At 37.0% G+C, this 21,391-nt stretch overlaps 1 protein-coding gene across 15 annotated transcripts in view; it reads right to left on the minus strand.

Annotated features, from left to right (window-relative positions):
- Nucleotides 1–21,391, minus strand: part of cacna1db (calcium channel, voltage-dependent, L type, alpha 1D subunit, b) — a 108,339-nt gene that overhangs the window by 20,914 nt on the left and 66,034 nt on the right. For 5 of the 15 annotated variants that reach the window (XR_011979834.1, XM_072682150.1, XM_072682145.1 and 2 more), the window contains exons 10-34: nucleotides 20,256–20,333; nucleotides 18,683–18,770; nucleotides 17,628–17,654; nucleotides 15,939–16,099; nucleotides 15,591–15,816; nucleotides 14,778–14,985; nucleotides 14,185–14,305; nucleotides 13,184–13,298; nucleotides 12,694–12,754; nucleotides 11,976–12,057; nucleotides 11,744–11,876; nucleotides 10,905–11,034; nucleotides 10,536–10,595; nucleotides 10,399–10,458; nucleotides 7,676–7,782; nucleotides 6,717–6,804; nucleotides 6,378–6,485; nucleotides 6,235–6,287; nucleotides 6,003–6,149; nucleotides 5,466–5,667; nucleotides 4,837–4,995; nucleotides 4,504–4,614; nucleotides 4,137–4,220; nucleotides 1,827–1,844; nucleotides 127–165 (exon numbers count right to left, since the gene is read on the minus strand). Coding sequence is in view for 14 of the 15 variants with exons in the window: in XM_072682150.1 (XP_072538251.1) it covers nucleotides 127–165; nucleotides 1,827–1,844; nucleotides 4,137–4,220; nucleotides 4,504–4,614; nucleotides 4,837–4,995; nucleotides 5,466–5,667; nucleotides 6,003–6,149; nucleotides 6,235–6,287; nucleotides 6,378–6,485; nucleotides 6,717–6,804; nucleotides 7,676–7,782; nucleotides 10,399–10,458; nucleotides 10,536–10,595; nucleotides 10,905–11,034; nucleotides 11,744–11,876; nucleotides 11,976–12,057; nucleotides 12,694–12,754; nucleotides 13,184–13,298; nucleotides 14,185–14,305; nucleotides 14,778–14,985; nucleotides 15,591–15,816; nucleotides 15,939–16,099; nucleotides 17,628–17,654; nucleotides 18,683–18,770; nucleotides 20,256–20,333 (2,666 nt within the window). In the remaining variant the exon portion in view is untranslated. The remainder of the gene's footprint in view (nucleotides 1–126; nucleotides 166–1,826; nucleotides 1,845–4,136; nucleotides 4,221–4,503; nucleotides 4,615–4,836; nucleotides 4,996–5,465; nucleotides 5,668–6,002; nucleotides 6,150–6,234; nucleotides 6,288–6,377; nucleotides 6,486–6,716; nucleotides 6,805–7,675; nucleotides 7,783–10,398; nucleotides 10,459–10,535; nucleotides 10,596–10,904; nucleotides 11,035–11,743; nucleotides 11,877–11,975; nucleotides 12,058–12,693; nucleotides 12,755–13,183; nucleotides 13,299–14,184; nucleotides 14,306–14,777; nucleotides 14,986–15,590; nucleotides 15,817–15,938; nucleotides 16,100–17,627; nucleotides 17,655–18,682; nucleotides 18,771–20,255; nucleotides 20,334–21,391) is intronic. The other 10 variants (XM_072682148.1, XM_072682147.1, XM_072682158.1 and 7 more) reach the window with 10 other exon arrangements.

The raw sequence follows: 21,391 nt of genomic DNA on the forward strand, positions 1-21,391 counted from the left end.
TGATGAGCACTCATGTGAAGTGACCACCGTTAGCTTTCATCCATTCTTAGTCATGTTAGCTTTACTGAGTGAAGTATTTCCTTAACAAATAACATCCATCGACAATGGAGGTAAGGGGCTTCTTACCCCTGGCTCCACTGCCACAATTATGGGAGCTTCGGTCTGCTTAAAAATCAAAGGGCTAATGTTAAAACTTCCCTACAACACACCTTTTATCATGATATTTAACAGAACAGAAGATTAAATACACAAAGGCATCGTACTGTACTGTGAAAACAATGTGCACACTGTCATCTGTCATACAGAGTTTACTGTTAAATTCCACATGCATGCTATCAAATTAAAATACTGTGATATGTGTCACAAATGACATAGCGGGTCATATGCATATGCAAGTGTTTATATACATTATCATATTTACAGCTATACGCAACCCTTGTATATGGGCACCACTGGTCAAATTTCATGTAAAAAATGTAATAAATAGATTTTCTCCAAAGAACACATTTCGTCACATTTTAATGCAGAATTACTGTTTATTAGTGTAATATAACATTAAAATGAACATTTTCCAGGTACAATGGTTATGAATAAGTTATGTTATTGTCACTTAAAACATTAACAAAGTGTCATTTGAACAGGGGTGTCCAAACATTTAGCATATGATTGTACAATCTCCTCCTTAAATACTGGCGCTGCAAGGCTAATTCTTTTGTTTTTCGCTATATACTTAAGACATTTGGGTTTGAGATCAAACTGAATATGTAAGATAATAGATTAGAGATTCAAAACCTTATTTTGCTTTTTCTTATACCTTTGCAGGTTTGCATGACTGCATGTCTTACATACCTTTATTACCATTATAAAATTTAGCACTATGTAGATACATCACAAACAGCACAAATGCTTAGCACTGTGTAAGCACACATACATACTCAAAGGACCCCGTGATGTTTTCTCTTTCACCTAATTTAAAGTAAACGCGCTTGTTACTGTCAGAAAACTCACAATTACGGAGCACAATAATGCTACAACAATAATAATATTGAGCAACAAAAGGCTTTATTAGATAAAAACTGCACTTTAAACACGTAGCAAAAGTAAGTGGCAAAGTAACTCACTGTTAACCTATAGGTAAGCTTACTGTGTTTTTATTTAAAAAGCAAAGTCAATTTATTGGTCAATTTTAAAAGTCAGTTGTATATATTATATGTATTTTTGCCCATACTGCCAACACTTAGGATAGCCAAAAACATTGTGAATGAACAACAGTCCTTTTATTACTTCAATAAAAAGATAAAAAAAACATTCCATTATGCAGCTGTTTTATGCACACTGCAAAATGGAGCAAACCCTATCATGCTCCACTTTATACATGATGAAATTAAAGCTTTTAATGAAATTAAAGATTATGAAAAAGTACAGTCATTGTACTCTTGAAAATAGACAAATCCATACACCCATATCAAGTTATGTACCGTACTCCTAAATATATTATATATTAAATATATTAAAATATATTTTTATATATTTGTATATTATATATATTAAATATATTTCTGCATGCATAATCACATGGCTTTGCCCTGTCCAGGCTGCAACATGGATCCAACATGGAGAAAAACGTACTTACTTTCTTACTAAATACATTTCACTATATTCATAGTGAAATTTGATCTCCCAAATGTCTTTATTGTAGCACAAAAATAATAGAATTAGCCTTGTCTTTCAAATACTTCTGGAGGTGACTGGATATACAGTAAAACTGTTTTAAAGAAGAGCATTAACATTTAGCATAAGAGCATTTCTAGCATGCTTTTACCTACCCACGCTCTGCCCTCAGCCTTTCTCAAATCCAACATTTACATTTCAGCAAATTACAAATGAGAAACAGAAAAATCCATTGTCACAAGAGAAATGTTTAAAAAGCTATACTTTTTTTTATAAACCACAAAACAACAATTTCAGTAAGTGAATATGTTAAATATGCTCGTAAGATGCAATATATCATGTGGCGAACAGAATTCTAGTACTGTATTTGTATTCATTTTCAACAGCATTTTCACTGGCAGCTACACAGTAATACACATAGTAAAACAATTTTCATGATTTACATGATGTACATTGTTAGAATGGTGTATGTGTGTGCATACATTTGTGATGCCACAGAACAAACAGTAGCAAATATTCACAAAAAATCACAGTGCAAAGCAGGAAAAACACTGCCACATTACATGTGTGGGGGTGGAGGACCTTGCAATTAATTAGGAGACCCTGTTAGGAGACAGCTTTCAAGGTAGTTTTTAATGGAGCTATATACCTGTCTGTTTAACTATTCTAAATAATCTTGCTGCTCTATGAACTGACTAAGAAAATGTTGGTGTCTCTTAACAGGGATGCACTGCAAGACCCTTCACTGGGGGGGGGGGGGGGGCAGCCACATGCAGCCATGTAAGCACTACTTACATTGATTTCTGTAATTGCAATGTCAACGACGCTACCAACAACAATTAAGGCATCAAACGTGTTCCATGCATCGGCAAAATAGTGCTGCTCACATCCACCACACAAGATGTGCGAGAAGAAAGAAGAAAGAGAGTGAAAGAGAGGCAGAAAGAATGGAAGGAAAGAAAGACACAGAAAAAAGTCAAAGTTATGATGCTGCAGCCATGGAAATAGAAGAGGGCACACTACGTTTGCAAAATGTCAGCTTTAAGTTGTTTTAATATCCAGAAGCGGTAATGCAGATCCTAATACATTCATTAAGAAAAGTGATTTTGTTTCCCTGCATAATTAAAAGCAAAAGTTTGGGGGGCAAACTCCATTTTATGTTTGGTGTCTGAAGTTTGTAATGGAGCAATCACAAATAATTTTTTTAATTTGCTTTCTGACACTGTATGACACACTCATATCTATAAAATGGATAAAAGTACAACTAAAATCAATACATCATCTTAAAGCCTGAACTTTGTCTGCAGGAGAGTGCCTAACACAGCTTCAGATCTATCAGAATTTCTAATGAATAGGGATGTAACAATTCATAATATGCACAATTTGATATTTTCTTTCCATACAGCAAACTTATGGAGTGGCTGAAAATGTGCCTTATGTTAATATCTTATCATTATTTTTTCATTTATTTGAAAATTCAACCTAGAGGTACACAACTTGAAATAAAATATGTGCTTTATTGTGTAAATAAATAAATAAAAGTCACTAATACAAACAAAGCAGGAACACAAAATGAAAGCTAAAATTTGTGTCTCACATTTGTCTCCCTTTCGTCTTTTTGCTGATCTGAAAAATTATGGGTAAACTGATTATAGGAAAACTGATTTAGATTTGTTTTATATTTTATTGCTGCTACTTTGTACATCCTTGGTCAGGAAAAAGACATTGGAGTTTTGATATTGGATGGATCTTTTTTATGATCAGTGAAGTGTTGAACAAGGTATTTTTCTGTATGGTCTGCCTATAAATGTAAAAGCTGATAGCCACAGTTATTTTGTAAGTATTAAATTATTTATAATCTGAATAATCAATTATTTGCTTCAATACTACTCTAGATTATTCAACTATATCAAAATAGTAATTTGTTGCAGCCCTATTACACTATACTTTGCTGCATTATTGTTTTCATACTGATTTAGGAGAAGTTATGCAATTTGGGACTTACCCTGTGTCTTGCTGCTGTCTTGTCTACGATGTTTGTTTGATCTAAAATCTTGTGTTTTCATAGGACATTCTGCTAGATCTTCTAAAAGACACACTAAATGACACTAGAGTTTATCTGGATGGCTGTGTCTGAAACTGAATGCAGCTGCCATACCCGCTGTAAGTGGGTGTGAGTGTAAGTTTAAGACCTTTGCAAGCACAGTGGCCCCTTTAGCAGAACATGACAATCATAGATACAGATACATATATAACAGATCAGACTCCATAACAGATACTAGCATGTGGTCTGGATCTATGGTGTCTGCTCTGGAAGTCAAACTCTGTATACACAAAATTTGCAGAGAGGATATATGGTACAGACATTTTGCCTACAGAGACAAGCCCAGAGTGATAAAGGGAGAAGGGAAAGAAGCGAAGGATAAGAGGATGACTGGAACAAGGGAGGGAAAGGCTGTACTCACATCTACCTGACTCAGAATGATGTCTACTACGCTGCCAATGACGACCAGGGCATCAAACACATTCCAGGCATCGCCAAAATAACCCTACGCAAAGAAGGTTAGCAACCAGCCAGAAAGGAGGTGAGAGGACATGAGTAGGGAGCCAGGAGGATAAAGAGGGAAGGGAAGGGGATGGGTTAAAAATAATATTCCTTGGAATAATACTGGGGAAACCTTTGGAATTGAAAAAGAGAGGAAATCCTACAATCTGCCAGGATCTCAGACAAAGAGCCCCCAAATACAAAAAATCTCAAAACACGCAAACAATCCCCATGAAGTACATGTAATTACTGGGAAATGATTGTAAATGGGAATGCAGGCCATTTACCCTGGGTTTGAAGGCGACAAGTTTGAGGATCATTTCTACAGTGAAGACTCCTGTGAACACCATGTTAAGAATGTCCATGGCATAATTAAAGAGATGAGACTGGCCATGATGCTGCATGGAACGGAAGAATGAGAGAAACGGTGATGCAGATTAACATTGTAACTTTCCTTCATTTCTAAATCGCCTCATTTGCCATTTTTATGACAGTTTTCATATTACTTTAATACACAATGCATATTACTTGACTCCCAATCTCTCTCTCAAAAATCTTAATGACATTATTTAATTTCATTAATTTTATTTTAATTTGAGGCAATTACAGTTAATCCTCACCTGTATGGCCAGGCAGAGTGTGTTGAGGATAATGAGGACGAACATCACATATTCAAAGCCAGTGGAATTTACCACATACCAGAACTTATACTGATAGCGATTCTTTGGAATGTATCTCCGCAATGGACGTGCTTTTAAAGCATACTCCACACACTGACGCTGTTGAGTGAGAAAAATATAAAAAAATAGAGAGAGAAAGAGAGAGAGCAGCCTCAATGATTTAAAGGTTTCATACTTAATCTAACAGGTTAAATTGGCTTTGAAACAAACAGTAAAGAACAGTGTCTGGGAATTAAGGTTGTAAGAAAGTATTGATACACTTCACAATAGTGGCAGAGTACAGCAGCAACACCTGCTGGACAAGAACTCAACTGTGCTTCTGTAAATTGTAAAAAAATTGCAGAATTTAAAAAAAGGAATTTACCTTTAAAATAAAGCTTTCACTTCCTGTCACTGATTTCCAGCAGGAATTGTTAAACATTTCTTTTGTTTTACTAAAAATGAGCATGCCAGAAATGTAAAATGCCAAACCTACCTATGTGGTTGCAAAAAAGACAACTAAACACATACAAGCCTTAAAGAAACAGACTTTATCACTGTCTGTATCACACAATGAAAACCTTTCTGACCTGGTTTTTGTCCAGCTCGCAGTTCTTATACTCCTTCTCTCCCTGTTCCTGGAAGGTGACAATGACGAAACCCACAAAGATGTTCATCATGAAAAAGGCAATGATAATGATGTAGATGATGAAGAAGATGGAGATCTCCACACGGTAGTTGTAGATGGGACCCATGTTCTCTCGGTTTGAGTCTATAGCCTTGTACAAAAGGCTAGAAGAAACAAAGATACATGAATAAGGGAATAAAATAAATCACACAAAATTAACTATAGCGGTATTTGGATTTTTGGTAGTATTTAGTATTTAGTATGTTTCAGTACAAAAAGACAACTCTGTCTCTCAGAGCAGCAGCAACAACACCTGCTGGCCAAGAACTCAACTAGGCTTGACTCTACAAATGTGTTTTAAATATTCTTTTACATAATTTTAAAAATGCATCACTTAAAAATCTAATACATATAATACAGTAAATTAATTATCGTAGCACACTGGCATTCTGTAACTTCCTAAATTTGTGCTTGTGTTGCAGAATGTAGGTGTTCTTACGCTGGCCACCCCTCAAATGTTGACACAGTGAAGAGGGCCATCATAGCCATCAGGACATTGTCAAAGTTGAAGTCACTGTTGAACCAGATCCTCTCCCGCACTTGTGGCAATGCGTTATCACCAATGTTATACAAAATGTATGTTCCCCTAAGGAGAAACAAAAAGAGAGGGTGAGCACACAGACACGTGAACACACAGTCTTTGTTTAGGGTCACTCACTTTTAATACTCACTTGCATTCTTCTGGACTAGATTTAGCTTCATCTGTGCAACGGTAGAACTTCCCCTAGGCACAACAGATACATTACATTTTTTTTTCATGTTAAAAACAGAGGCAGATGTGACTACTCCTTTTTTCTTGTGTTCTTTCTGGTACCTTAAAAAGCTGCACCCCAATACAGGCAAACATGAACTGCAAGAGAGTAGTGACGATCATGATGTTGCCAATGGTTCTGATGGCCACAAACACACACTGCACGACATGCTGCAGAGAGAGAAAATGCACATTAAAACGCACTGAAGCTCAGAAATTAAGACTATTACAGAAACAGAAGATTGGTTGTCTCAGCTTTTGAATGAACAGATTTAGTAAAAAGTTTTTTTTGTCATTCACTGGCTTTACATAAAATACACATCTCCAAACTTCTAAGCCATCTTTTAATTCCATTCTTTCCATTTCCTTTGTCTTCACATACTGATCCCAACACAGTCTTACTTTCAGTCCCTTGGCCCTGTTGATAGCTCTTAATGGTCGAAGCACACGCAGCACTCTGAGAATCTTCACCACAGAGATGGCTGAGGACCTGTGGACAGAGCACACAATACACATTGGAAACAGTTGTGCAAAGCATGTGAAAATGTGATATTTTATATTCCCAGGAAAGAAATGTAATATTTCATTGATATACTAATATAGTTTCTTGAATCCCCTATCCCCTATTAATACAATTTTTTTTTAAGTGGAAAGCATTTGTGAGCTATAGCCTCCTTCTGCAAATCCCCTAGTAACCATTCCACTGGTTATTTTTTTCCAATCTGGTTTAAACCAGATGCCAGATGAGTTTGATAGCAAGTTAATGCTGACACTGCACATAGTTCATATCTGCACATAGCTACCATGTTTGTATTGCTATATAAATAATAGATGAAGCTTTGTTCTTGCTGGATGTTTTTGCCTGAGTCAGTGAGTAAGTTTAACCAGATCCCTTTTTCTGTACTTATATAACAATAAATATTTTAATTTTGAGTATCGCCTGAGTACCAACCACCTCAAAATATCCTCTGATGTTCGATTGTCAACATGTAACAGAGGATGGTAAAAAATGTATGAACCGCTTATTAACCACTTAACCATCGGTCCGCATACATTAACAAACTTGTCAGAATAAGAACTGGGATTCAGTGTTCTGGGATCAGTTCATGTTATTTACATAGTACTGAATCAAATTATACAGCTGATGAGAGCTTATATCTTATATCAGTACCTTTTTTACTTTGAAATGCTTGATAAATGACACCATCCTTTATCGCTGCTCCCAACTAAATGTTCAGCCTCAAATAAATATGATTTAATAAAATGTTCATACTCTTTTTTTATAGTACTGTAATCAACCTGACACAATACTCTACAGTGTATTCGATTTACTGAATTTGACATTTGACGTGTGAACCTACTGTATGCCAAAGGACACCAAAGAAACTCCAACAACCAGCAGATCCAGCAGGTTGAAGTAGTTTCTGCAGAATGCTCCCTTGTGCAGGAATGCCCCAAAAGCTGTCATCTGAAACAACATTTTAAAAGCAATAGGTACAAAAAGTACTATACAAAAAACACAATTAACAATATAACTACCACATACAGGTCAAGAATACTACTGCATATCACTCACTGAAACACTGCCGTATATATTCCCTACACCTTCAGCAACACTTGCTTTCATTTGTTCTCCAGATATCTACAGATATTTATTTTCAGATCTGAAGTGTGAGTGGAGCTTGATTGGAGCTTGATTGTCTCAAAAGTAAGTGCTTCAAATGCTGTTTATCTAGTGAGGCAGTTTTGGTGGTCCATCACATTTTGCACTGCTTTAAGGGGTCCCATTTTTTTAACTTCAGTTTTAACTTTAACAGTTGAAAAACAGTTTGTTTCATTTATTTTTCTTTGAGTTATTTAATCAGAAATGTCTTCTGAAAAATAAACAACAATGTACTTAATGGCCAATTTGACTGGAAATTAAAGAAACAAAGGGTTGTATTTGTCATTTGCAAAATACTGGATTATTCTCATTCATCACTAATATCCAAAGCAAAATGTTATGACATTTAAAACTTTGTCAGGTTTCATTTTACTTAGATTGTCCATTAAAGATGCCTCGTAGATTCTCTCCTGACATTCAGCAGAACATGTATTAAATTCTTCAACTTAACTCTAAGTTGAATGTAAACTAATCTCTATTGAATGTAACCCTAACCTTAACCTTAACCTTACCCTTAAATCAACCCTAAATCCTAGCCCTAACCTTAACTTTAACCTTACCCTTAAATCAAACCTAAATCCTAGCCCTAAACTTAACTTTAACCTTACCCTAAACCTAACCCTTAAGGTTAGGATTAGGTATAGGATTACATTCAACAGACATTATACAGATATTATGTATCAACAGATATTATATTCAACGTACCGTTCAGTTGCATTTAATAGGCATTCGGTTGAATGTTAGTTTAATGTCAGGTGAGCACCTACAAGGCATCTACAATGGACTAAACAAGTGAAGTGTTACCATAAACTAATCAGCACTCATTGAACACATTTTACAAGTTTCCAATTTGGTTAAACTAATCAAAACAAAGTTTATATTCTGTGATGCACTGCAAACTACACCATACAAAACACCACTCACAAGCCCATTCACAAGCCCAACAACAAAACACAACAAACATAACAACCATAACCAGACATAACAGAGTTTACAACAGCACAAATGTTTGGGGTTCTAACAGTCTAATACTTTCTTACTGGCCTAAATCTGAAAAAAGTGGTGGCAGTGGCAGCATCACCAATGTAGGAATTAAACAATTAAAAACTTAACTTACGAACAGACAAAAAGCAGACAAAAATGCTTTGTATACAGAGGCACAACACATTTAGTGGTTTAGTGCAAGCTGATCAGTCACACTCAGATCAGTCCATTCAAACTGCACAAACACTGTACTGTTCAACTGGTCATAGCAAATTCCAAGGTTTTACATCTAAAATGTAGTATCTATTATCTATTAATTTAGCTAGCTTTATCTTCCAGAAGAACATTTACCACCTTGGATACACTGAAATGCGAACACACATGCAGATGCTGTGTGCATGAACCGACGGAGGGCAGATGTTTATGGGGATACAAAATGAATGCCATGCAGGTATATGCAACCTCTTTTCCTGCAGTTAAGCTAAAAATATATCAACATTTGGAAGTGCGCAACCGCTGAAGTTGTATAAGACCTGTTCTTTATGACTGAGGAAAATAAGACATTGAAGGCATGAGATGTTCAAAAGGTCACTACATAACGTACATTATTAATGTAATAAAGGATATTTTGAATGAAGGCACAGAAACTGCACAGAAATATGCCCATCATGCTCTGTTTCTATATATATATTTATCAATATATACCAACCATGGAAATTAATATATGCATTATCAGGGTATCTGCAGAAATAAACTAATTCAGTTGATGAATTTGATGCCAAATTTTGGGAAATGTGGAGAAACATTTTATGCTGGCTAAAAGAGCCTGTCATTTCATTAACTGGTCATAACTACACATTTATAGACAGTACTGTTTACTGCAGAGATGTTCATAGTTATCTGATAAGTAATCATTTTAGCCTGTGAACTGTCAACTGCCATGCTATTCAGCTAAAATGTAGTTAAACGTTTACTTCATATAACCACTATTTTTAACAGTGGATATTCATTTTAATACATAAATGTGCATGTAAGATCCTGCTGCTGGTGTGGGTTTCCTCTTGTTCAGAGATGCACACAAAAGTGATTTTAGTGCTGTAAACTCCTTATTGTGAAGAATGTTCAGATTATCTTATTAACATTAAAAGTACAAATCTGTAAAAAAAAAAAAAAAGGTAAAATTAAAAAAATATATGTACTTTGTTGGACTACATTTAGAAGCGAAGATTAATCTCCAAGACACTGATATATAATGATTATTTTGATATATAAAGAATCTGGCATAGTGTGACCGTGCTGAAATCGCTGGATGCTACTTTCATTACAAAGAGGTGCAACGTTAACAAACAAGCAACAGTGCAACGAGCTCTGTAAAACAAGTTGACACAAAGGGGTGATGATGCAGGAAGGCCAACGTTGCCATAGAAACAAGGTTACCTTCAATAGGATCTCAAAGGTAAATATACTAGTGAAGACATAATCAGCATAGCCTAGGACCTGTGGAAGCAAGACGGTCATACCATTAACAACACACAGCTAGAACATGACACTCAGACATGGAGAGGAGCAATTACCTTCAGTAGGATCTCTACTGTAAAGATAGCAGTGAAGGCATAGTCAAAATAACCAAGAATCTGGAAAAGGGCAACATGACAGTTTAGCAGTCACCTTACAATACAAAAAAAATTCTGAGCCATTAAATTTACTGACTGAAAGATTGTACACAGGAAAGTTGTCTGAGGAAAGAGGTTTGGCTGGCATTTATGATGACAAATATTTGAAGAAAAAAATCAAGGTGTTAACAAGAATTATCATGGAACAAACTCGCTGTATATCTGTTATATACTGGGTCTGTATCTCAATTGCTGGTTAATAAAATAACTTGTCTATGTAGTTCAGGTATAGATAGCTACAGTAAAACGTTTCCTTAGGGTAGATCTTACAATGTTTCGTGCAGAGAAGCTCCTAATGGGGTCCTCTGCTGCCAGTGAAACAGAGCTCAGCATAATAAAGACGAGGATGAGGTTGGTGAAGATCTGGTGATTGATCAGACGATGACAGCTCACACGGATTCTGTGTAAAAAGAGCACAGGATGAACAGTGCATGTGCAGCTGTGTAATGCCAGGTTATTCTACCAGGAGTTGTCAGATCATTGTACTTTTCACACTATACAACTTATTTTGGAATCTTTTTGTGGTTGTGGTTTGCACACTATATGACTGAGCAGTGACACAGGGTCACTAATTACAAGATCTTTCACCAGTAGGAACCTGTGATGAGTCTGTCTGCTCTCCAAAAACATGTAAAATAGAGGTAATACAAAATAGATGCAATACAAGTTTCTTTTTCGCTGATTTCCAATGAAAACACACAGAAGAAAAAGAAAATAATATGGATGAGAAAATGAATAAGCTCCACCCTCTTTCTTCTCACCCTGTGTCCTGAGCTCTTGTTGGCTGTAGCTAGCCGCTGCACTTCCCGTCATAACACACTACCGAATTTAGAGTAGCCGACAAGTCTAGATATTAAACCTGCCAGATATTTGTTTAAGCCTTACAAAACATTGGTGATTACTCAGCGAGCTCTCAGATCATGTTTTTAGCAGTTCACACATAGTGGCCAAGCCAGTGACCAATCCAGCGTCGAAGCATGCGCAGTGCAAATGAATATTTGCCTTCAACCTGAGGCATTTGACAACATTGTTCATTTTGTGCAGTATGAACCTACCATAAGTTGTGTTATGTGTTTGTATCTACAGTGTCATATGCTTGTGTGACTTACGGATTTGTGTGGCTAAAGATGAAGAAGGCGCTGCCCTCTGGAATGGGTGGAGTCTTCTCTTTGAGGGTAAGTTCTGACAACCTCTGAGGACGAGGTCCTGATGGAACCTCAGGCTCATCCTCATCGTCTTCACCTGTATGCACACACAGGAGCCAGAGAGGATGTGTCATTACTGGTATGTGTAATAATCACTGTAGTTTTGAAGAATTTAAGTAAAAAGCACACAGTGCACCTGCAGAATGACCTGCTGCCTTTCTCTCCTCGTTCCGAGCCTCCTCCTCTAATGGAATCTGTGGGCATGAGATAAATAAAACCTGCATAATAAATGCATCTGTAAACAGCAGTAGGCCAAATGCAAAGGTGGACTTTCTCACATACACACACACACCTCATTTGTGTTGGACACAGATGAACTTTGCCTGTAACCCACCCATACACACTAGTGAAAACACACAGTGATATAGTGTGTGTATAGTATAGTGATACGTTGCTGCAGCACCTAAGGGAGCAGAGAGGGCTAAGAGCATTGCGTAAATTTGTCTCCTTTTTCTCCCAATTTGGTACTACCAAATAACCCACCTCTTTGTATCTATCTCTAGCACCATCAATGCTCCCAACACTAGGAGGGTAAGGACTTAAAACATGTCTCCTCCAATACATGCAAAGCCAGTCACCGGCCCTTTTCAAACTGCCGCCACACTTGGAGGAAACCCGGGTCCCCAGCTACACCGCACCAGCCAGCCAACATCATTATAAGACTGATGACAGGAGAGAGCACCATCTACCTACCCGAAGAATGGAATGTGCGCTCTCAGACTCGTGCAGTGAAGGCAAAGCTACATTACTCGTGATTTGAATCCGCGACCCCCTGGGCCATGGTGGAAGTGCATTAGACAACTGATCACCTCTAAAGTGTATATTCGCAAATTGTTTACCTTAAAAATGTTTACCTTAGTTTCCTCATCTTGACCTTCAGTTTTCTTCTCCTCCTTTTTGTCTGTGCTGCCACTCCTTTCAAAAACAGACACTTCAGGTTATTAAAGCGCTCTTTAACATTGGACCTACAGCACAAGCAAAGAAGCAAAGTGGCATGACTGAACATATTCCAGATAAGTGCCAGTTTTATTTAACACTGTTAGCATTAAATTTGGCATTGGCAAATGTACTGTGTAGCACAACAGCTCCTTTATAACCGCAACTGATCTCAAAATAAACTCAAAAAAGACATTTTAGAGTAGAGGCAGACAAAAGCCAGAATATATTAAACTTGGCTTGCAAACATCTTGATTCTAAACATACACATGCCATAAGCAATATAAGTCTGCTGTTTTGCTTCCAAGCTTGTGATGTGCAACATCATGGCTTTTTTTGGCCAGTTTGATACTTTGCTGAGGAGAAGCAGGACACAGATTCAACACATGCAGTTTAAGAAACAATTACCTGGCTCTCTTTCTCCTTTTGTTCTGCTCTTCTTCCTCTTTCTGTGCTGAATTCAGACTCTCTGCATCTGCCAGATTGTCCACTGCGATGGCCAAGAAGACATTCAGCAGGATGTCTGATCAAGAGAGTTAAGGGATGTATACACCACATCACACTGAAACATATCCTAATTTACCTCCCATAAGTATTATTCTGCACCAGTGACCTGATTGTAGAATTTTCAAGCAATGGCTACGCTTGTGAATCCATCAATAACATGGCTAAAACAGCACTCAATAAGAAACTAGGGCTTTAAAAAAATAAACCGACTTACAACTTATACTACAATGGTAATGAAAAGCAGAAATGCAATATATATACTGTATATTTTCTTCGTTCCCCTGTGCTGTTCAGAGCAGATGTTTTATCGACAGCTAATCAACGAGACAGTTTTTGTCGATGTTTTCACACTACAGTTTTTTTCTGGACCCAGGTCCACTTGCTCTGAGAGTTCGCTACATTTGGTCAAGCATGGAAGCTGTTTTTGAGCCCAGGAGAGGTACAGAGCACCAATCTCTGGTCCTCCTGAAATCGGTGGTCTGGTGCGGTCTGTTGCAGGTTGTAAGCTGTCCACTCACAGCATTGCGTGTTATGTCATTCTTTTCATCACGTGACGTTTCGATTAAGCGCTTGCATGGCTAAAAAACCCTTGAGAACAGCTCCTTGTTTGCAGGTGTTCCTGCACGGTGTGCAGCTCTTCATCATGTATTTATCCAAGATAAATAATGAAAGTCAATAAACAGATGAACTTAGGCCCTACTATTTTGGGAAAACGTGAGCAGAAAAGTGACGCTTGAAACTGTGCAAATAATCCACGGTTCGTATGAACCTTTTCTTTAAAAGCAAGCCAGTAAAATGTGACTCAGAAAGTACCTGCTAACATCCGTGCATTCTCTGTAGTTTGAAATACATAAACTGAACAGTCTGTACAGGCTGTGTGACTGGGGCGGGCAGAAGGATACAGTTTCCACAAATGAAGAGGATGATAAAGTAAATGCACACCACCATGCCAGAAGATGAAGGGCCTCCATATGCCATGATCCCATCATACATTACTGTGTTCCAGTCTTCACCGGTCAGGATCTAAGGAGACACAACATATAACATTCTGTTCATAAAGTAAAGTACTACTTCACTATTACATTCTATGGCATAGCTGGCAAAGAGTAGTGTGTCAATCATGGATAATCATTTAAATATTAGGCCACACCCAAACAATTTATCACATAGGTCTGATCAGCAAACTCAACTGGTTTTTGAGCAGTATTTTATTATATTTGAATCTTTTTTTCATTTATACATAGATGTTTAATGTAACACTGCCATTTAGTATAATTTTTTATATTTTTATTCTATGTTCCCTGGCATTTTAAGATGTAAATCTAACTTTTTGCAAACATTATGGTACCACACCCCATGCGGACAACATAAATAATAATAAAGGAAAGGATCCGATAATCTGTCAGTAAGATATCACCTCTTAAACAATCTACAATATTTATTCCACTATGCACGAAAATATATAATTTCATTATATTTTATGCCACACACACACCTGAAAAACAGTGAGCAGGGCTTGAGGGAAGTTGTCGAAGGTGCTCCTCTTAGTCACAGTCTCGTCAAAGTTAAATTTGCCACCAAAGAGCTGCATGCCGAGAAGGCTGAAGATGATGATGAAGAGGAAGAGCAGCAGCAACAAGGATGCAATGGACTTCATGGAGTTCAACAGAGATGCAACTAAGTTACTCAGAGATGCCCAGTGACTAGAGAGATAGCCAGAGAAACAGTCATTCAAAGAGAGAAAGACAGTTCTGTGACACATTGTGAGTTAACTGTTATTGCTGATGACTTCATTCATTTCTGCAGACCCACAAGTGGCCGCCATTTATGCCACTTAACCCACTATACATGACATAATGCCTCAATGATGTTGATGTGTTGACTTGACAAGTAACAAATGCAATTTAACAAAATTCATACAAAATTCATAAGAAAATTCATACATTTTTAACAAGAAAATATGAATATAGTATAGTATAGGGTCCAATAAAACTGATGTTTTATATAGTCAGATAAAAAACAACGCCAATAGGTGTTACCAATCTGAACTGTGTTCTAAACATACTTGCACATTCAGTCAGAAAAAAACAGCGCATCCAACGAGAACAAATGCCTCATACATCCTTTATACAGCAATAAAAAAAAAAATATGCATGACCATAACTATTCTGTCCGCAGATTTAAACAAGTAAAAAATACATCCATCTGCTCAACATCCATTCCACTGATGGAATAACCACTAGGGGGCCTGCGGGAAAAGGTGGAAGGTACATATCTTACAACCATCATTTATTCTGCAATTACTCACCGGGTGACCTTAAAGATCCTGAGCAGACGAACGCAGCGAAAGACAGAGATGCCAAGAGGTGACATGATCTCCAGCTCCACCAGGATGGTCTCAACGATCCCACCACACACCACGAAACAGTCAAAGCGGTTGAACAGAGACACAAAATATGCCTGCAGCCCCAGACTGTACATCTTAATCAGCATCTCACAGGTGAACATAGCCAACAGCACCTTATTGGCCACATCTGCAGAAAGATGAGAACTGTTAAGTTCTAATGTGGCTACACTTTCCATTAAACAAAACTAAACAATATCAGTGACTATCTGTCCACAAAAGCACGATGCCAAGTCGTTTGTGTGTGCTCACCTTGTACTTTGGTGAGCCAGTCAGGCTGGTTGTAGTGTTCAGAGGATATGGTGAGTGTATTAAGGAACACCAGGAGAATAACCAGCCAATAGAAAGTGGTGGATTTAACCGCTGCTCTGCATTTCCGACGACAGAACCTGTTCCAGCGTCGCCAGCTACGACTACAGATGGAAAAGGTGCATCAGTGAAATATGTCCTTTACAGTTGATCAGAATGCATAATGGGCTAGGGCAATGAGTGCCAAAGGTTTATGTACTAGGGGTGTTTGGAAGGGTTGCATGTGTATGTGTCCATGTTGATATTTTAAGAAGGACTGTCCAGCTGTACTCCTGGAGTACCCCTACCCTTCTGCAAAATGTTTATTTCCAACACCAACCTCTACTGTTCACATGTTTCTGACCTCTTTAAACAATGTATCAGGTGTTTTAGATTAGGGCTGGAACTAAACTCTGCAGAGTGAGTAGTTACCCAGGAACAGTGTTTGGCATCCAAGCTTAAATATAGAATTCTATGGTTTCTGCCGAATTTAAATCTGTTGAAGTAAATGTTTTCACAGTGATTGGATGTACCCTAGAGAAACTCGATTTATTTAGGAATGGTGGTGACAGGATTGCAACTGAAGAGCAGTCTAACTCTCAGTGAAGGACCAGCCAATCCAAAACCTTAGTTTAATTTATTTTTAAGACAGAAATTTACCTGCAATCACACTTGAGTTTCAGATGATTGCACTGATGACCAGACGTTCTAATGCAGTAATTTCTGGCAGAGAGCAGTACTTATGGTTGCATCAGTTAAGGTAAGTTGCTCAGGCCCCGTAGCAGCAAATCAGCCCCACCTCATCACACTACCACCACCATGTTTGACTGATATGATGTTCTTCTTGTGTTTATGTTTGGAAAGATTTACTATTGTTTGAGGTTTTACTGGAGCCCTATAACTTTAGATGTGTTGTATGCTTTGTTAGCTTTGTCAATTTTGTTTGAAGATATAAAAAAATTTGGCTATGCCACTTCTGCAAACATAGTCATATAATGTTGATAGTGGTAATCTGAAAACAAAAAAGTACTCTTTTGCCATGCAAGTACCTCTACACCATGGATCAGTGAACACAATACATTTTAGGCAACATATTTATAATAATTTCATGTAATTTATTTCTATAAGTAGCTACTAGAGCCATTCAGGCAATCAGGTTCAGACAGCTGTCAGATTTCTAACACTGTAAATATATCCTACATGGTGAGTTTCTCTAAAATGTGCTGCATTTCACATCAACCCACTCTAAATGACTTTCTTTATATTTTACTGATTATCAAGAAATATGGTGGAATTCCCCTTAATGGCATTGTTAAATAATGTCTTCAATGAAACTGAATAATGTAAATAAGTAAATAATTGTGTATTACGTACACATACATTTGAAATAAGCATATGGTAATGACTTAGAGTTTAAAAATGATCATGAACAACCTGAGCACATGTTTACACGTTTACACATGGTTACACATGGTTACACAGTTTAAAATGATGTGACATGTAAAACCACACAGAACCAAACAAGCATGCAGAAAGCCCACGGTGGTTGAAGTGGTCATGCAGGTAGTGAGGATGGACAATGAAGGTCAATAAGGATACCCAGGCAAAACTGGGGTTCAATTCAGCACAAGAAACACAGTCTGACTTACTGACCTGAACTTTGACTTTGTAATTTTTTGACTGAAAGAGTGACAAAATGATACAGTTACTATAATGCACATCTAAATAGCACTGCTGACTGAGAATGCCAATGCGCTTCATTGCTTGTTTACACACAACACAGGGCCTAATCCGCCTACGATCAAATCCTCATTTAGAGTGTCCTTCACCTCGGGCAAAACAAAAAACGGAAAGCTAGATGTGATAACATCATTTACGTTACATAATGGTGTGGCAGTATTTGTAATGTTGCCTAAATTACTACCTAGCATACTTACTACATGTAAACAATATTATAAATGTAGATGTATTATTAGGCTAAATCAATGTGTACAAGTACAGTACTGTAACAGAGTGTAAAGTCTGAAAAAGTCAATTATTCTTGAGGAGTAACTCCCAGTTTTTCAATATCTAGTTTATCTAATCGATCCTTCATTAAAGCAATTAAACATAAAACAAGAGAGAAAAACTTTAGGCCCAATACTGCATTAAAAGGAAATATGTACAGTACATTATGTGAAATTTTTAATTTACACATGCAGTGAGTTCCAAGTCTGAAACAACATTAAAAATTTTGGATTTGTTTCATTTATCATTCAGTGTTTTACAGTGTTTTTAGGTAAATATTACATTTTAGGCAAAATTGTGACACTTGTCACGTTCAGACCTTTGTATAAAATGTTACTGTTTTTAAGGTTTGTTTTTTTATTAAAGCTCGAGTTCAGATGCCCCTACCATTTATTTTAATCTTCCTCCAAATTCTACTTCCACTTAAATCCCACTTAACTTAGTTAAGTAACACTAACATTATTTGTAATTTAAAAAATCCATATGAATATATTCAGAAAAGGATGCAAACTAAACAAATGTTGTAGTTCTCTCAGAATTTTGAATCAAACTATATATACGAAAGAAGTATCAGTATCCCCAAATAAAAAAAGACCATCCAAGATGTTCGAAGGTATGCTTTGTTCCGGAACTATGCGTTTGGTTAAGGTACTTAAATCTGCAAAGCTGTTCTCCATTTTATTTGTATGCTTTTTACTCACCAGATAGGTCCACAGCAACGAGCCTTGTCGTCCTCTCCGTTGGGGTTGTCCGTGTTGACAGATTCATTCTCACTGGTGGGCATGCTCGCTGGAGAGAAGAAAAGATACAAGACATGAACCAAGTCATGAAACAGTAAGTGCTTGCCCTGACAATTCACAATGATGACACAGCCCAAAATTCAGGCAAATTTTAATCTGTAGCAAGTGAAAGTGAAAACGGTCTGAAGACAGGTCCTAGTGGTGTATGGTTTGCAGTCACAAACACAAACCATTAAAAGGAATCTTTAGCGATTTTTTTTTTTTATTTACACAATTTTCCCCTTGTGTGAAATTTTATATATATATATCAAAATGGACACATTTCAGTACCTATGTTGCCTCAGCCGTCTATTAACCAAGGTATAGCAAAAATATGCGTTTTGTCAATTTCTTCTGAATGCTGAACACAATGTGAACTACAATTCTACCTGAACTAAAAGTCTACAATTCAGTGGTCTTGCCATAGTGTGCAATTTAAGTTCTAGGTTGCACAATATACACTATATGGACAAAAGTATTGGGACACATTCATTCATTATTTCTTATCAAATTAAAGGTAATAAAAAATAGTTTATTTTGTTGGAGTAAATGTGTCCATTTGTGCATTAGTGAGGTCAGGATGTTGGATGATCACCACCCTACCTCACCCTCAACTCATCCCAAAAGTACTGGATGGAGCACCATTATTCCAGAGATCACAGTACCACTGCTCCACAGCTCAATGCTGGCTTATCAGCAGAGTTCTATTCTATTGGCAGTATTTTCTCTACACATCTGTGTCAGCAATGGGTGCAACCAGTTGAATGCATTCATAAGAATGGGTGTCTACAAACATTTGGATATACAGTCTAGATGGCTGGTTGCTAATAAATATGACAGTCAAATTACTCAGTGTGAAATAGCAAGCGTCATGGAATTTTATACACATCTGATGTAAAAGTGGATACTTTTAAAATACAGACTGCTGATTGGTTTTCTAAAGCACATTCTAAATGCAGGTAACAATGCTTTTAGCGTCCCACACTTCTGTCATTTGTAATTAAGGCACGTCCGCTTCTAGTTTGCAATTTAAAGGCAGGTATCGACAAAGTTACTGTTTATGAATTGGTATGAAAGTCAAGATCAGAGTCAGTATAAAAAACAGTTAACAGTACACAACAGTTGCAGAACAGTTACTTTACAACTCAACATGGTTGGAGACAAGTGTGTGATTTAGGCCTGCATTTAACACAATGCTAATTGATAAGGTATAATTAACTCTTTAGCGACTATACAAAATCAAAGCACATTTTAGATCAGCCTACACACATTGGGTGATGGAATACAAAGAGATAAAAGGGAAAATTGTGTCATTTATTTATTTATTTACTTATTTTGCTAAAGTAATCCTTTATTACTGTCCATGGAAATTAAGTATGCAATTCTACAATTTAAATCTACACATATTTTCTAAATATATATTTTATATATTAAAAAAAAACACCTATCTCTCATTTTCTGTCACACACAAACAAACTCAGTTGGCAGGATTTACCCTGAGTCTCTGTAGACTGACTGAACCAGCCAGATTTCCCTGCCTTCTTCTTCTGGGTGAGATCGGCCATCGTCACCCCTTTCAGTTTACACGCGGTTCATGCATTCAGACAGCGGGGGGAGACAGAGAGACAGAAGAGCAGGAAGAAAAGCCACTATCAGCATCTACTGATTGAACACATAGAGCAGTACTCCACAGTTGGAAGAGAAAAACACACAGATGCAGGAAAAGGAAGAATAGTAAGAGAAAGAAGGAACTGCATGAAACATTTTAAATAGGGGTAGAGGCTCATAGGCTGATGAGAAAGAGGAAAAATACAAAAAGACAACAGTTTAACACAAGAAGCAAATAGGCATCTAGTGATCGCAGCAACTACGCTACGCTTTAACACCAGCATGCAGTGATCTAGACTGTAAAAATACAGTAACTACAGCACAGCTTAAGCCACAGCAAAGGGACACAGGAAAAGAGCCAATGACTACAGGTAGCCCCTAACTACCTAATAACTAATTATCTGACAGAACACACACACACAGCATATATATATATATATATATATATATATATATATATATATATATATATATATATATAAATATTAAATTTCTTACAATAATATCATCTCCACAGACATGGAAAGTGTATGATCAAACCTGCTATTTGATAGTTACTACACTACTGCATTTTTGACACAGGCACTTACCATCTTACCTGATTCTAATTTTAAACATAAATAGTAATTAAAATAAATAATAATACACCCCCAAATAAATGTGGGGGTGTACAAAATTTTCTTCAAAAGAAATTTGCATTTCTATTACAGACAAAAACAAGTGGGCAGCCTTCAATGCAGCGCCCAGGGAGCAGAGAGGTTATAGGCCTTACTCAAGAGCCTCACAGTGGCAGCTTAGCGAACCTGGGTATTAAACCCACAACCCTCTCATCAATAACCCCGTACTCTAACCAAATAGATAGCTGTTTTTCACTTATTTACATGATATTCAATCTGTCTTTTACATTGTTTTACATTTTTGCTCCAAGATAAAATGTCTGCAACTGGAGCATGACATAAGCACATTTAATTATTGCATCCAAGATTTACCTTAGCTCTACAGTGATTTCCTGTCAGGGAGAGG

This window comes from Salminus brasiliensis, chromosome 6 (genome assembly GCF_030463535.1).
Source record: "Salminus brasiliensis chromosome 6, fSalBra1.hap2, whole genome shotgun sequence".
Classification (NCBI taxonomy): Eukaryota; Metazoa; Chordata; class Actinopteri; order Characiformes; family Bryconidae; genus Salminus; species Salminus brasiliensis.